The sequence below is a fragment of the Apteryx mantelli genome, chromosome 27 (genome assembly GCF_036417845.1).
Source record: "Apteryx mantelli isolate bAptMan1 chromosome 27, bAptMan1.hap1, whole genome shotgun sequence".
NCBI classification, from domain to species: Eukaryota; Metazoa; Chordata; class Aves; order Apterygiformes; family Apterygidae; genus Apteryx; species Apteryx mantelli.
This window is the reverse complement of record NC_090004.1, coordinates 8,525,781-8,540,090: the sequence shown is the minus strand read 5'-3', so window position 1 is coordinate 8,540,090 and position 14,310 is coordinate 8,525,781. Positions and strand designations below refer to the sequence as shown.

Here is a 14,310-nt window from a genome sequence, read left to right as displayed (position 1 = left end):
TGCCCGTGGGAGAGTCGCAGCCTCCCTTGCACTGCGAAGAGGAGCTCGGGGGCTGGTCTGTCCCCACAGAGTCCAGCTGCTGAGCTTTGCTCATCTCTCGCCTCCAAAGAAAAGCATCTTTTCTGATTACAACCCTTTCCAGTAAATTGTGTGTCTGCTCAGAAAGTCCCGGCATGATACACTTGGGAAATATGAACCCTGCCAGTGATCTGGATCCGGCTTTCACTGTTTGCATGGGTGAGTCAAAGCCACCTGAGAGCAGGGAGAGGCAAACGAAGGATCACTCAAGTCACTCCGTCCAGCCGTTTTTCCCTAATCACTTGCACATTCAGGATGGCTGAACTGAACGCAACATGCTTCCACCTCTAACGCACGTTGCAGCAATGGAAAGAAATCTGCTTACTGCTCACGGAGGATATCATTTGCTGATGTTCATCATACCAAATTGCTCTGCAATTAGTGTTCTTCATGAAGGTGAATGGAGGCTCTTCGTAGAAGGGACGGCTCGGAGAGACAGAGTGCGGCGGTGAAACCTGCCAAGCCCGCGGCAGAGCTCTGCTCTGGCTGCTCTCTTACATGCTCCACCAACCCTCATCCTCCCCCAGGAAGAGCAATGCTTATTGATGTGCTGTCTCCTGTTAAATCCCTGCGTGCCGGGCAGCACGACTCTCCCGGCTCCTGAGGCCCTCCTAGGAGCTGCCTGCCTGCTCATCCTTCCTCCGTTTCAGCCCTACAGCCACACTGGCAGATGCTGCCTGTAATCTGCAAAGTTGGCTGTGATAAGCTGCAATTAGTGCTTAAACCCCCTTGATGCTATTTTTATGAGTAATGCAGGACAAGGATAAATTGCCCTATTCTTTCCTACCTGCTTTGTGCTTTGACAGTAAGATGTAGACTCATTTAAGGATCTAAGTCACCTCCTCCTACCCCATATCTCCTAGATTTGGGAGATGCTGTTCTTCCACTCCATGGTGTGGGCTGCAGCAGGGCCCCAGCTACGCTCACAGGCAAAGAGGGGTCACAACAGCAGCTGAGATCTTATTAACACTTCCAGTTACTACCTCACAGCAAATGAATTAATTTCAAATTGCATATGAGATGTGTCGGCTTCCCTGCTCAGTGTAGCATTGAGCTGTGCAAAATCAGCAGGGTTTGTTCTTTATAAGGAAGATTGACCCATAACTAGTAAATATTGATTTTTCCCTTGAAAGCTGCTCTCAGCCAGTTGCTGCAGGGTTACACGACGCAGCAATACAAAAGACGACAACAGACACTACTAGCACATCGGCTCGCACGAGTGTATTTTCTCTCTGCGGACATTAACACGAGCTACGGTTGGAGGTGCCGTCTCAGGAGCACTCCGGCAGCAGCGCTCGCTGCTCTGCAGAGGCTGAGAGCAGAGCTTGCCTGCTTGCATTTGTTAACATCTCGCCTTCCTATTCTCCCTAATTAACCTCCTTCACAAAGGTGTGTGTGCACAATTATGTCCGTATTGACTCCGCTAGCGCAGGCGTTGGTGAACACGCTGGCAGCCTGGGCTCTGTCACCAGGCATTGCCTGGGCAGAGGAGGGGGCACAGCCACCCCCGCAGGAGAAGTTGTGGTGCAGTGAAAGGGGCAGCAGGGAAATCGCTTCCTTCCACTCATCCTCTCCCAAAGTGACTTCTGGCTCAGCAGTTTGACTTTAGAGAAGGAAGCTAAGGGTGCATTTTTGTAGCTGTTACTTGTTTGTGTGCAAAATGAAAGACCCTGCTAACGTGGCTTCGTGTTGGGCAGAAGTACCTGCACAGTGAACCCCGCCAGCTCCCGCATTAGAATTTTACATGCATTTTCCTGTTCCTTCCAAGGTAAAGCTAAGCTGATGGAGCAGGCAGCCTTTGCCCCAGCTGCGCAACACGTGCTCCTCTGGCACAGGGAGCACCCCCGAGGGCAGGGTGCCGGCCTGGCTTGGGGGCCCCCAGGGCACAGCAGCCAGGTCCCCTGTGCTGCACCAGTGCGGAGCAGCTCTCCCTGGCCACGCTCCTCAGCACAGCCAGGCTGCGAGGTGGCAACCAGATCGGAGGACATGACTTTCCTATTAGCTGTCTCTCCCTTGTTAAGGGAAATTAGATTAATTACATTGTAGCAGGCAATAAATCTTTCCCTGGAGAGACAAGGATGGTGCCTGGGATTTGGTCTCTGTGTTATATTAAAATTAGCAATTCTGTCTAATCCCATTTTTCAGTGTGATAATGCTGCTGGGCTAGGGCAGTGTAAAGCCCTACAGCTTATGGGCACTAATTTTCTGAGATAAATAGAGAATTTCTTCCCTGCTCTCATCAGAGCCAGGGATGAAATTGCTCTGAAGTCCATACGCTGTAAGCTCTGTTTCCCATTGCTGTATTTTAAGAGGACATTTATGTTTTCTCCCAGCTCAGATGTGATAGCTGAGCAGTGGCACCCTGCAATTCCACAGCAAGGTCCAGCCACATCAGTTTTCATATTATCTTGCTGTAAACGAGATTCACTGGACAATATGGATCTGATTTGCAGCACAGCTGTGAAAGGAATCCTGCCTTTAAGAAACCTACCATCTATGAATAAATTGGATATACTTATTTTGGACTCCCAACAGGCTCAAACTTTGCGTGAGGCTGCAAAAGGAAAGACTCAGCCTGTCCTGTGATCACCTCTCTGAGAAAATACTTGATTTACATGACAAGAAAGGGCCTGCAATACAGCACTTGCATGCATGTGCATGGCTGGAAGGCACAGAAGGAAGACTGGACTCTCAGCACACCTGGCTCATCACTTTGTGCAAGGCACCCTTTCTGCCCAGCCCAAAAAGACAGTCCTGGGGGCAAAGGAGAAGCTGGATTAAATAATTCCCTTTTTGGAGAACTTGACCATTTGGGCAATCAGGTTTTCCCTTTGTCCTTTGAAGTGTCAAGCCCTCCAAGCCACACGGTTCATTCAGGACTGCAAGGGCTGGCACTGCTGCAGGGAGGGCAAAACCCTTGCTGTATCGTGCCACAGCTGCTGCCAGGATGGGCCCATAAAGACAGGCTGTAGCTGGGCTGTTACCAAATGCCAGCTTCCTTACCCAGGTGTGCTCATGGCCAGTGCTGGAGTAATATCAAGGGGGTGGAAGACAGCAAGTACCGCACACACAACAACCACTTCTCCTAGGACCTCAAAGAGCCACACAGCCTTTGAGGAGCTCATCTGTATCAGTCCTTCCTACCTAGACACTAAACTACAGCCCCTCTAGCTTCTCACACAAGTCCCTCAAAAGTGGATCTTGGCTGTCATCCCAAACAGAGCCACGGTGCAGAACTGCTCCTCTCGTATGATTTTTGGCTTCCTTAGTGCCAGGTGGCTAAAAGCTCCTAGTGGGGGTAAGCAGAGCCCCCAGGGTCACCCACTGCAGGAACTCATGCTTGTTCTACAAGGAAGGTGGAAGAACGCAGCTCTCCTGGATGATTTTCCACCTCCCTGCTCAGCCATCTGCACATGCCATAACACACCACCCATCATGCTCTTGAGCATACACACACACACACAGGAAGACAAGCATGTGCTGCAACAAGGCTCTTCTCCCACTGAACATGTCCATTATGCATTCAGAGTCCTGCAGTACAATCAATTAGAGGAAAACAAGCTGCAACTAAATCCATTGCAAACACTGTTTGATTTGTTTTCTGGAAGCCCTGTCACCTGTGACACATGATATGGGATCAGCTTAAAGGCTGTAAGGCCCCATAGGGAACATCAGGTTATGGCAAGTGGTAATTGGCAGAGCCTGGCTGCCCAGCCCAGCCTGTCCACAGCAGTCTGGATATCGTTAATCACCGCATAATGCAGCATCAATGCAGCAAGACACCAGCCTGGAAAAGCCACCACCAGTTACATCTTCTAATTAATACATTTTACTTAATTGAGTGCCCAATTGCTAAATGATGTCAGTCAGGTTAATTAAATGTTAAATCTTTCTCAGTTAGCAAAAAATGGAAAGTTACAGAAGCTTAAATTGCAAAACACTTACAAGCCTGTTAATTAGAATAATTGTTTTCACCTCCCACCCTCCAACACCCCCCCCTCAAAGATTAAATGCCATACTCAAGAATCAGCATTCAAGCTCCTTAGTAAGTCAAAACATCTGGGTTAATGCTTTGTGCTTAGACTACCACCACCTTTGCACTGAACACTAACCCAGTTGAACACAAGACATCAGTTGAATTTAATTTTTAAGTATTTCAGCACCTCCTGTGAGGTGCTGGAAGCTGACCCCGGGCACAGGCTGAGCACTTCCAGCAGGACTGCGCCTTAGCTGAAGATGACCTGGTCTGGAAGTAGGCAGAGGCTGAACACACAGGTGATGCCAGCTTGAGCCTTTGACAGCAGGGTTATAACAGCTGAGCTGGAGGAGTTTCATATTTCTGAAGTTAGGACAAGGCAGGCCATCCAGGCTGTTCCCTCCTGCCGCAGCACAAGCTGCAGGGTCCGGCAAGAGTCCAGACAACACAGCTTTGTTCTAAGACCACCCTACATCTGCAAACCATGAGATGATCTGCTACAGTCCTTTCAGGGGCATCCTGAACTTCATTCCTAGAAAGGAAGACTATCAGGTTTAGCATAAATGAGGTAAAAAACCTTTTCACTGTTCCCTAGACAGCCCTTTCTGATTCACTGAGATATGGGAACTCATATTAAGCATGTGGCTTTATGACCTCTAACTAGGACAATTTGTCCTGTTGATTAGAACTGAGCAAAGTCTTTTTTGAAAATACTTTTTTCTTGCTATTCTTCCTGACAACTAATCCCTGTGGTTATTATCTGTGTGCTAATTTTTCAAGATGACTCACAAATATCATAAATGGATTAATTTTTGGTCTGCAGAACATCTTAATTGCTAACTGCAGACACTGCAATTGAATATAAAATTTGGAGACGCAGTTTATGCACCTAAACTCACCAAATGCCAGGAGTTTCCAGCTGTGCGTTCCACTTTTGAATTTGCAATTCTTAAAATCACCTAGTTAGAGAAGAGAAACAAGTCATGTCTACTGCTTCTTCGTACCTCTTTTAGTGATAAAAGGGAATACTTCCCTTTCTTATGCCTTTAGCTGATCCAAGAAATATGCCTTTGAGGTGGAATTATACAGGTCAGCTGAAAGAGCTGCATATATGCTGTCCCACACCTTCAAATCAAGAACTCCTGCATGAAAAGATTGCCTAGAGACAGCTCTAATTTGTTCTAAACCATCACCCCTTCTATCAGCAAGCAGGGAATTGTTATCTATTTATTTCTTATAATGCCACCAAATCAGTGACCACCTGCAAGGTGTCCATGATGATAAACGCTTGCTTTGTATACGAAGCTATTTCTGACAATGCTTGATAGTGCACATCTATCAAATTGCCTGGAAGAGACACCTATTAGGATCATTATCTACCACAGCCCCTTTGTGGGAGTTCAATGTCAGCACATCCTGGGGAAGGTACCTCACTGGGTGTCTATTCTGCTGTTGTTTCTCTAGATTAATAGTATTTCACATTTTCATTATAAATTTGGACTGAACTTTGGAGTTATGATACTCAGAACAAGGCTTTAGGGCAAGCACTGTGACTCAGAGGAAGCCTTCCAGAGCACAGCTTACTGCTGCACCCGCTTGGTGCAAGTGGGAACTTCTGTCCTGAGGGCTGGTGGAGCTCTGCAGAGCCGTGCAGGCTCAGCCCTACAAGCAGGGGAAGGCATGAAATGGTTCCTCCTAGGAAGCTGTTGCTTTCCAGCACTATATAAACCCTGGCAAACATGGTCACTCCCCACTACTTACTGCTCCCTGCTGGGTCCATGTTTCTGTAAGTACCACAGGTTCTCCTAGTTTAGCTGATTCTGTCACAAGGGAAACTTATTTTGAAAGAGCACTAGTTCAGGTCAGGGGGGCTCTGATCTTAAAAACAGTGTTCAGCAATCTTCTAGCAAACAGTGGCAGTTATCACCCAAATCACCCTTGCTACAAGAAAGCCACAGCTCTCAGCTATGGGCAGTATTCTTCATAACAGAAATTACAACCAGAAAAAAAAAAATTTTTATATGGAACCAGCTGCACAATACGGAGGCCTCAATTCCTTCTGCAGAGCCTCCCCTAGAAACACAAAACACGTTCTTGGAAGTCATGCAGTTTGGTTCTTGGGAAGAACATCTGCAAAAGTGATATTCTGGGAAGGCACCTCAGCGTCCTCTAGCTTTCCCCTCAAGACTCGCTCTACTCAGAAAGGACAGTCCCCGAAACTGTGCCCATGGTGTCTCAGACCTAGCAGCAGCTGACATGACATAGCTGATGTGTCTCTTTCTGCAGGCTGAACCTGAACAGCTCCTGCCTGTCATAGATGCAGCCTCTCAACCTGACAGAATGGTGGTTTTGCTGCAGTACTTTTTATTTTCTGTCACTTAGTTCAAAGAGCAGTTCAGGCTACAGCCAGACTAGCATGCAAATAATGCACAAACAAAACGCAACAAAACTCAAAAAACAATCCACCAAAAAAAGAAAAAAAAAAAATCAACCAGCTTCCTTATAGCATCTCAGTAGTCCTTGCCCTAAATAAAGAGGGAGGTTGTAATTTTGTTAAACAAAATGTATCTGCCATGTAATGTGCAAAAGGGCCAGAAGTGATGCTAGTGATTTACATGAGCAATAAAACAGCAGAAAAATGAACTCCTGCATACTCACGTTCCAGAGGACCACATGGTGCAGGCAGCATGGGAAATGGACTTGGGTGATAAATACGTTTAGCTATTAGCTGCCAGGTAGCTTTAATTCATGTCAGATACAATTAACTCACCCTGACAATTGGAAAAGGTAGTTTGAATATTAACAGCATTGTTTGTTATGTTGTACTAATAATGTCATGCTTCAGAGGTACCACACCTGCAAAAAGGGAGCCCTGAGCTATGTTGCTCCACGCTTTGCAGAGCAAATTCAGCACACACAGACAACGCAAACAGGTACAAATGGAATTTGGAATCTGAAAAAGCATTCATAAAATACATACCCACAAATTCTACAGTACCATACAGCCAACGGTACTAACAGAGGAATATATTCTCTAGGCTAGACAAGTGTTTTAGTTCATTTTTATCCCTGGTAAAGGCATGTTTAAGGCAGAGTTTACACTTAGGAATGTGTATCCAAGCAAAAATTTCACATTTTTATTTACAGCTTAACTAATTACTGTCTTTTTAATTTATACGTTAACAGAATTCAAAGACAGTAAGGTAAACTTATTCCGGTACTTAGTTTACAATATTGCCACCTGCAGCTTAGAAGTTGCCACTTTCACCCAGAAGCTGCCAAAACCTGTTTAACAGTGATCTTCAAATACATGTATAGAGTTGAGGTTTGCATTAGTGACATGCTTGTTTTTTAAATTAAATAAACATATGAAAGATATTCTACAAACTTTTTCTCACCTCATGGGCTGCATTACAGACTTGCACCAAAACATAAGTTCCTTCTGATAGCATCTTTTCCCAATCTCCTTGCTTAATCACACTGCAGCCTTGGCTTTTGGAAAAGGCAGGACTTCCTGAACCTAGATTAATCCCGAAAGTCACAACATCCTTGTTTAGCTATACAGCCCCTCCAAAGTGGCTTAAATCAAGGAGGAAAGGTATCTTTGCAAGTGTAGTAAGAACCCCCGTGGGAGATCTGGTGAGGAGCCAGGCGACTGGCAGAGTGGGTGATAGCAGCCCCAGTGTGCTCTCTACACACCGACCAAAACCAGCCAGGATCCGACATGCACATTCCATTTTGTCAATAACGTCCAGCTGCTTCGCAGTCAGTAACTACTCAAGCTTAGCATAGTCAAGATAAGGAAATAGCTCTAGCAAATATAAGGGACCCTTAGGATACATAAAGAGAGTCCTGCCTGGGCATCCAACCCATGCATCCAGCAGCCTCCCATCAGCAGCCCTTCCACATGGTTCCTGGAGCTCCCTGTGCGGTTTGGAGTAAGTCTTCATTAAATCTACTTTAACCCCTCACATGCCTTGAGCGTCTCTACACCAGAATCTGATCTTCCCTTTCCTGCCTTGCAGTCACAGTAAGGGACAGAGCAGCAGCTAATAAAGAAACAGGCTTATTTTTAGAAAAAAAAAATCTTGGAAAAAGTTAGAGAAGCAAAATTCTTTACTCTGAATATACTCTTAACATGCCATTTAAAATGTCCTTGTGTTAACTTCCCCTGTTGAAACTGGGGAAGCATGTCAGGTTGTCTCTTACAGATGAGATTTTGCATATCTGACTTTGTATGATTCATACAGAACAATGCTTCAGGAATCGAAGCTAACCATACTTTAAGGGATTCCATACCATAGTTTAACAGTGAAGAGAAGGGTTCTCTCATAACTTTACGAGCCACAAAGATTAACAGTAAAATGAAACCCTTGGTTTTAAGAGTAATCTTTTACATCATAAGACTTAAAACCATCTTCTCACAGACACCTTGAGCTTTACAGAGAGCTCTGCTTTTCCAAGCTCTTGAAAAATAAGACTGATTTTAGGAAAGCAAATACAAGATTTCTCCCCCTGCTTCATTTTGCAAGGTTTAAACCAAATGAATGCTTCCATGTATAGTTTTTAAACACATTAACCCTTTCCTAAGAGGCTACATATGAAGTTGAGTTTTCCTGAATTTAAATAATCTTTGATCATGTAGAGCACGATTTCTCTGTATTTTCTGTAAACAATGGAAAGAACATTAATGCCTGAGGAAGTGATTTTATTCTGTTTAAACAGTATGTATTGGATATGGTTCTTTGTTTGTCAAGAAAATGTATTGAATCCAATTCAATTTAGATCAGCAGACAGAGCTAAACATTGTTCTACTATGCCTGGCTTTCATCTTTCCTGCCCATACTCAATTCCATGAGTACTGCTTCCCCTAATGATTTTGAAAGTGGTGTTGGAAAAGCAAAGTTCCCTTACATTAGAGACATTCCAGTAGCTCAAAGGTGACTCACAGGAATCTAGTTAATCAGAAGTCTAGCTGACAGGAATGTAAAGTTAAACTACCTGTGATCTTTTATTTCTTTAAAAACAATAAAATGCACAAGTTCTATTTCTAATCTGCTTTGAGGTTTTACAGAGAACAGCTTCACTAAGAACAACAGAATTTACTGCACCCCCCCTGCCCTTACTATTCATGGCAGCATCATGAACTACAAGAAGCTTTATATCTAGTCCCAGTCACCAGTAACTCGCCTTTAGGTATCTCAGCTACCATACTGAGATAGTCATCACCTTTTAAACACATCAGCAGAGAAAGGACAGGCCTGGAAAGAAGCGCAACAAATCCAATCTGTTGCTTTCTTTTCCCAGACAGATACAAACTTCATTCACTTGTATCCACCACTTACATCTTTTGCAAGATGCCAGAATAACCTCTCTACCCAGCTTGCTAGTCTGCAAGCCCAAGATAACTGTACCTTGGTCTCAGCCTTAGAGGAAAGAGGAAATAAAGTATTTTTCTCCTGAATTAAAAAAAGGGCAATCTATTCTAATACCATTACATATTATAGGTAGAAAAATCAGTTCCTAACTTCCATTCTGTAAATTAATGGAAGGAAGAAACAAATTAGAGCAAGAACTAAAGTTAGCAGTCCTAAATGCAATGTTGCATATTTACAGAGGGATGTCAACACTCACTAAGTTTCATCTATGTGTCTTTGCAGCGCTGCATGCTTGTGCGAGACGAACCTAGAAGGAAACAGAAATTAATCAGTACCCACAACTATTTACCACTTCTGCCAGAAATGGAAGAAACATTCAGTTTTGATTCATTTTCTCAAAACACAGACAATAGTTCTCTTCCAACAAGTGCATCATTTATCCATAGTCTGGATCAAGCCAGATGTGAGGTAAAGCTATTCTCCTCCTTCCCTTCTCAGTTCATGCTTTTTCTTGACTGGCAACATGAGCTAAGACACAAGACACTGGGAGTTCACCAGTCCAGTGACTAAATACAGAGTGACAACACAGCATCACAACTGCAGCTCATGACTAAAAATAAATACTTACTGACAGCTTCTTCATAATTCCTTGGGCCTCTGGATTCAGATGAAGAAGATTCTTCTTGGTCAAATCACTTGCTGTTAAACGAATGCTCTGCGAAGAAAACAGATCTGTCATTTAAACATACAGCAAAACATCAATTTACATTTTGCTCAGACCATCTCAAGCAGCTCCCACTTCTGACTAATAACTTTTTAAAGGTTATTTTTAAGCTGAATCAATCCCTGATCAACTGTGATGGCACAACTAAGAGTCAAGAACAGATGACTGAGAATGGCTTGAAACTTATATGCTGCCCCCCAAGAAGTTACAAGCATAGATTTTGCAGATTCACATTTCTGATTTACCTCCCCTCCTCCAACAGGAACTGTAATGAAGATATCATTGCTGTCAGCAAGGGGGCTGCCATTGGCAGAGATGGTGTAAACACGTTCATTTAGTGCAGGCGTGCGCAAACCTGGTGTCTTGAAAATTCTGAAACATTCCAAAGTTATAGAGAAGTAATTTTACTGCAGTTGATTAAAGTGATCATAAATAAGTTCAATAAGATTCTCTGATGGAAAGAGTTTAAAATAATTTTCTATGTGAAACAAGGACAACAGGAAAAGAGTCTCTACCTTGCAACTTTCTGATATTCCCAAATACAGAAATATAAAGCTCTCTCTCCTTCTAATAGATTATGTATCTATACTAGAGCTAAAATGATAACAGTAGAAAAGTCTGCCTGCCTGTGAGGCCTGAACAGATTCAGAGAAGGTTCACTGAACAAGGAGAGGAGTTACAATTTAAACACAATTTTACACACACAAAATTTGCAAGAAAAAGTAATTCACAGACTCCATAAAAAGATTATGGAGTCATGAAATCTCAATGTCTAATCCTAACTCCACAAAAGACTCCTTATGGGTGCCAGTCAAAAATCTTATCTCTGCTTCCATGATCCTAACATGGGAATTTCAGATAATACTATGCACACTCTATAAAAAAAAGTTTCAAAAAAACCTCTAGTCAGGCAACACTGATAAAGCACTTAGATTGGAAGTCTTTCATTTCACAGATTCAGAGTCACCAAGGACTATTTTGCAAATAGATGACAGATACATAAAGCAAACAGTAAGACCCTCCTCTGTATTAGAAATTAACAGAGAAATAGAACACAAACCTGGAATCAAACTTGGGTGTGACAATGGAAGTACCTCCCCGAGCACAGACATCAACAATTCTGCCAGTAGCGGGAGTGATAAAGTTGTTTCTGCTCGATCTGCTAAAAAAAAAATCCTGCTTTGAAGAATCATGTTAACAGATGTACAAGCTCTGTCTTATCAGAGACTTGAATGAGGGGACCACTACAGAAAATAAGAGGTTCTTACTGTTTAAGGGTAAACTCCAAAGCTAGGGATAGCTGGTTCTCAGAGGAGAGGAAGGTGCCCATCTTTCATTCACTGTCAAATCACTGAATGTTTCTACAACATGGCATGCCTGTGTATCAACCAGCCTACTAAAACTTACTCTGTTCCACTTGAGTTTTATTAGCAATACACTTGCTCTCCTTTTCTGAAGGCCAATGAAAAGAGATATTTTCTAATACCTTTTACTCATGCGTTTCACTCTTGCTGAAGGAGCTCTTCTGTTCTTGGACACTGGCACTTTTTTAGTGGATGCCTTCACCTGAAATACATGACTCAACAAATCAGTTATTTTATTATCATATGACAGCTGAGCCCAGAATGAACAAATGCTTCCATGCAAAACATTTGACTCAACAGCTTCCTTTTTAATGCACAAAAAGCCTGAACCAAATGACATACAGACTTCCGTAAACTTTCCCATTTTAATATCATTCTTATATTTTCCCCCTCTCAGCTCTGCTGTAGAATATTAGGACACTAGACTACATGAACTTTTAACCTGAACCAGTACTGTTCATATATTCATTATTGCCCAGAGCAAAAGAAGCAGAAATTAGCATTAATAAAGAATTTTCAACACAGTTTAAAATGTCTCTACTATAGGGAATATCACTCTATACAACAATGAATGCATTAGCTCAGAGGAAAAGGATGGGAAGCAAGACCCTACAGATGTACAAAAGCAATAGAAGCAGGGATCAAACAAGGCAGGGATAAAGCATTTGTACCAAGCAAAGCGACTGCACTCCCTAAGAGCAAACAAAAAAAACAAGATAACCTATCACTAGGCATTGCAGGAGATACTAGCTATTTTTTAAGTCCCCTTCAAAGTGCCTTGGACAGCTGTATTATCACAGCCATCATCTCAGTGAAGTAGTTTACATCTTGAGAATAGAGTCATCACAAGGAGTAGAGATTTACCTTTCCAGTTCTTGGATTAATATTTTCAGCTTCTAGTTCTGCAAGAGATTGGTTATCATGTTTTGTTTTCTTTGCTTGAGGAAGTAAAGGAGATTCTGCTTCTTCTTCGATAGCTTCAATATCCTGTTTAGATTTTTCAGCTAAAAGGAGAAAATGTTATTCAAGATGAAAACAATAAATTGTTAGCTAGCAGTTGGTGTAAAAAAGTAAATAACTGCAAGTATTTTTGGCAACAATTTGCTCCTGAAATCCAAACTCCAATAGGAGTGTTTGATAGAACACTAAGTTTAAAAAAAAAAAAAAAAAGTAAAATTACTTCTGGTAACAGGAATAAAGGAAGAATCATTTTCTTATATTTAAACATATTGAAGGCTTCAAATAAGAGTTGAATTATCATTCACAGTAGTAAACCATTGCAAGTTTTCATCTTACTGAATTCATCACAATGCTTAAAAGCAAACTGACCTTTCTTGATGATTTTTAAAGGAGTCTGGATAACTTCTGCTGTTAACTTGTTTATTTCTGTTATTTCCAAGTCTGCCTACAATTCAAAACAGTCATGATACAATTAGGATCATCAGTCGAGCATAGCTGTGATGAACCAAAGTTGTAGAGTAAATCCCTAATTATTTTACTACAGAAATACATCCATATTCATCTGTCGCACTCAAACTGGGAGCTTTCATGTTATTCTGGAAGTGACAGCAGCTTAACAGACCTGTACACCATTCAGTACTAACAAGCCTTATTTGGCAACTACAAGTATGCTTTTGTTGCTTCCCTGCTGCTCAGTTTAGAGATGCTTTAATTCACAGAAAAGTGCACATTCTCCCAGGGATCTAAGAGTGAAGTTAAGCAGGTCAGGAATGCTAGCTGTCCACCCTCGGCAAAGAGTAGCATGATTAGGCAAAGCCTATAATAAATATAATAGGCATTTATTACCTTTAGGTCTTAACACAGTAATTGTGAAAGTGTTTATGTAATCGGTGTTATTGCAGCTTTCCTATGGACTCAAGAAACCCTTCCTCTCCTACAGGGACATAAAATACCCTCAGGAAAGTTTAGTAATTATGCTAGACACCTACCGTTGCTGCCTCTTCTAAGACCTTTTTGCTTCCTCCTTTAGCTATAAAGAAAGTATTTTAAAAATTAATATATATCCAGGGCAGCTTATGCAGCACTTTGATACTTCACCAGAACGGTGCAAAAAACAGCACAAACAAGTTTCCTTAGAAGCAAATGAGCAGTCTGTGACAAAAAGAAGCGCTTCTAGGAGTACCCACGGGCTTTTCGCTCGTGAGACTCAAGACACGTAGGATTCAGCTTTCCTTTGCAGTGTGTTCTTCCCTCCCTCCCTCCCTCCCGTTTAAGGAGGACCCAGCACCCGCCGCCCCAGCGCCCCCCGCCCCGTACCGAGGTAGTCGAGCCAGTTCATCTCGCGGAGCGCCAGCGGCAGCCGGAGAATCTCGATGTTGTACAGGTCCTCCGCCTCCTTGACGAGGCGCTCCCCGTTCGTGCGCAGCTGCTCGATCCGGCTCCTCACTGCGGGGACGCACACGGCCTCACGCCGCCGCTCCCGGGGCCCGCCGCCCTCCCCGGCCTCCCCGGGGCCCTCCCGGCCTCCCCCGGGGGCCCTTCCCCGGCCCCACCACCAACCCCCCCCCGCCCGGGGGCCCTTCCGCCCTCCCCCGACCACCACCCGCCGCCCTGGTGCCGGCCCGCTCCCGGGCCTACCCTCGCGGTCGAAGTCCTTCAGGAAGGCCGCGAGCTTCCTGCCGCGCGCGCCCGCGCCCGCCCTCCTCCGTGAGGGCGCCATGGTGGCCGGACCGGGCCTGCCCGGGGCCGGTAGCGGTGCCGGTGCGGCCTAGCGCGAGCCCGTCCTAGCGCCGCCGCCGCCCGCCCAAGGCGCGTTTAAACCCAACCGCC

At 43.9% G+C, this 14,310-nt stretch overlaps 1 protein-coding gene across 5 annotated transcripts; it reads right to left on the bottom strand.

Annotated features, from left to right (window-relative positions):
* Positions 1-4,180: 4,180 nt before the first annotated feature.
* Positions 4,181-14,306, bottom strand: CDCA8 (cell division cycle associated 8). Of its 5 annotated transcripts, XR_010886451.1 has the most exons (12): positions 14,119-14,306; positions 13,798-13,926; positions 13,470-13,510; positions 12,850-12,925; positions 12,385-12,524; positions 11,643-11,722; positions 11,217-11,318; positions 10,402-10,528; positions 10,061-10,147; positions 9,689-9,739; positions 4,954-5,013; positions 4,181-4,586 (listed from the first exon to the last, which is right to left on the bottom strand). XR_010886451.1 is itself a non-coding variant. In XM_067311531.1 (11 exons), exons 1-10 carry the CDS (start codon positions 14,198-14,200, stop codon positions 9,695-9,697), a joined length of 909 nt encoding a protein of 302 aa, XP_067167632.1. In that variant the 5' UTR covers positions 14,201-14,306; the 3' UTR covers positions 6,855-8,103; positions 9,689-9,694. The 5 variants fall into 5 exon arrangements, 4 of the variants coding, with proteins under 4 accessions (XP_067167632.1, XP_067167634.1, XP_067167631.1 ...); XM_067311531.1 differs by lacking the exons at positions 4,181-4,586; positions 4,954-5,013 and adding an exon at positions 6,855-8,103; XM_067311533.1 differs by lacking the exons at positions 4,181-4,586; positions 4,954-5,013 and having other exon boundaries at positions 8,153-9,739; positions 10,402-10,421; positions 10,512-10,528.
* Between the last annotated feature and the right edge of the window lie 4 nt (positions 14,307-14,310).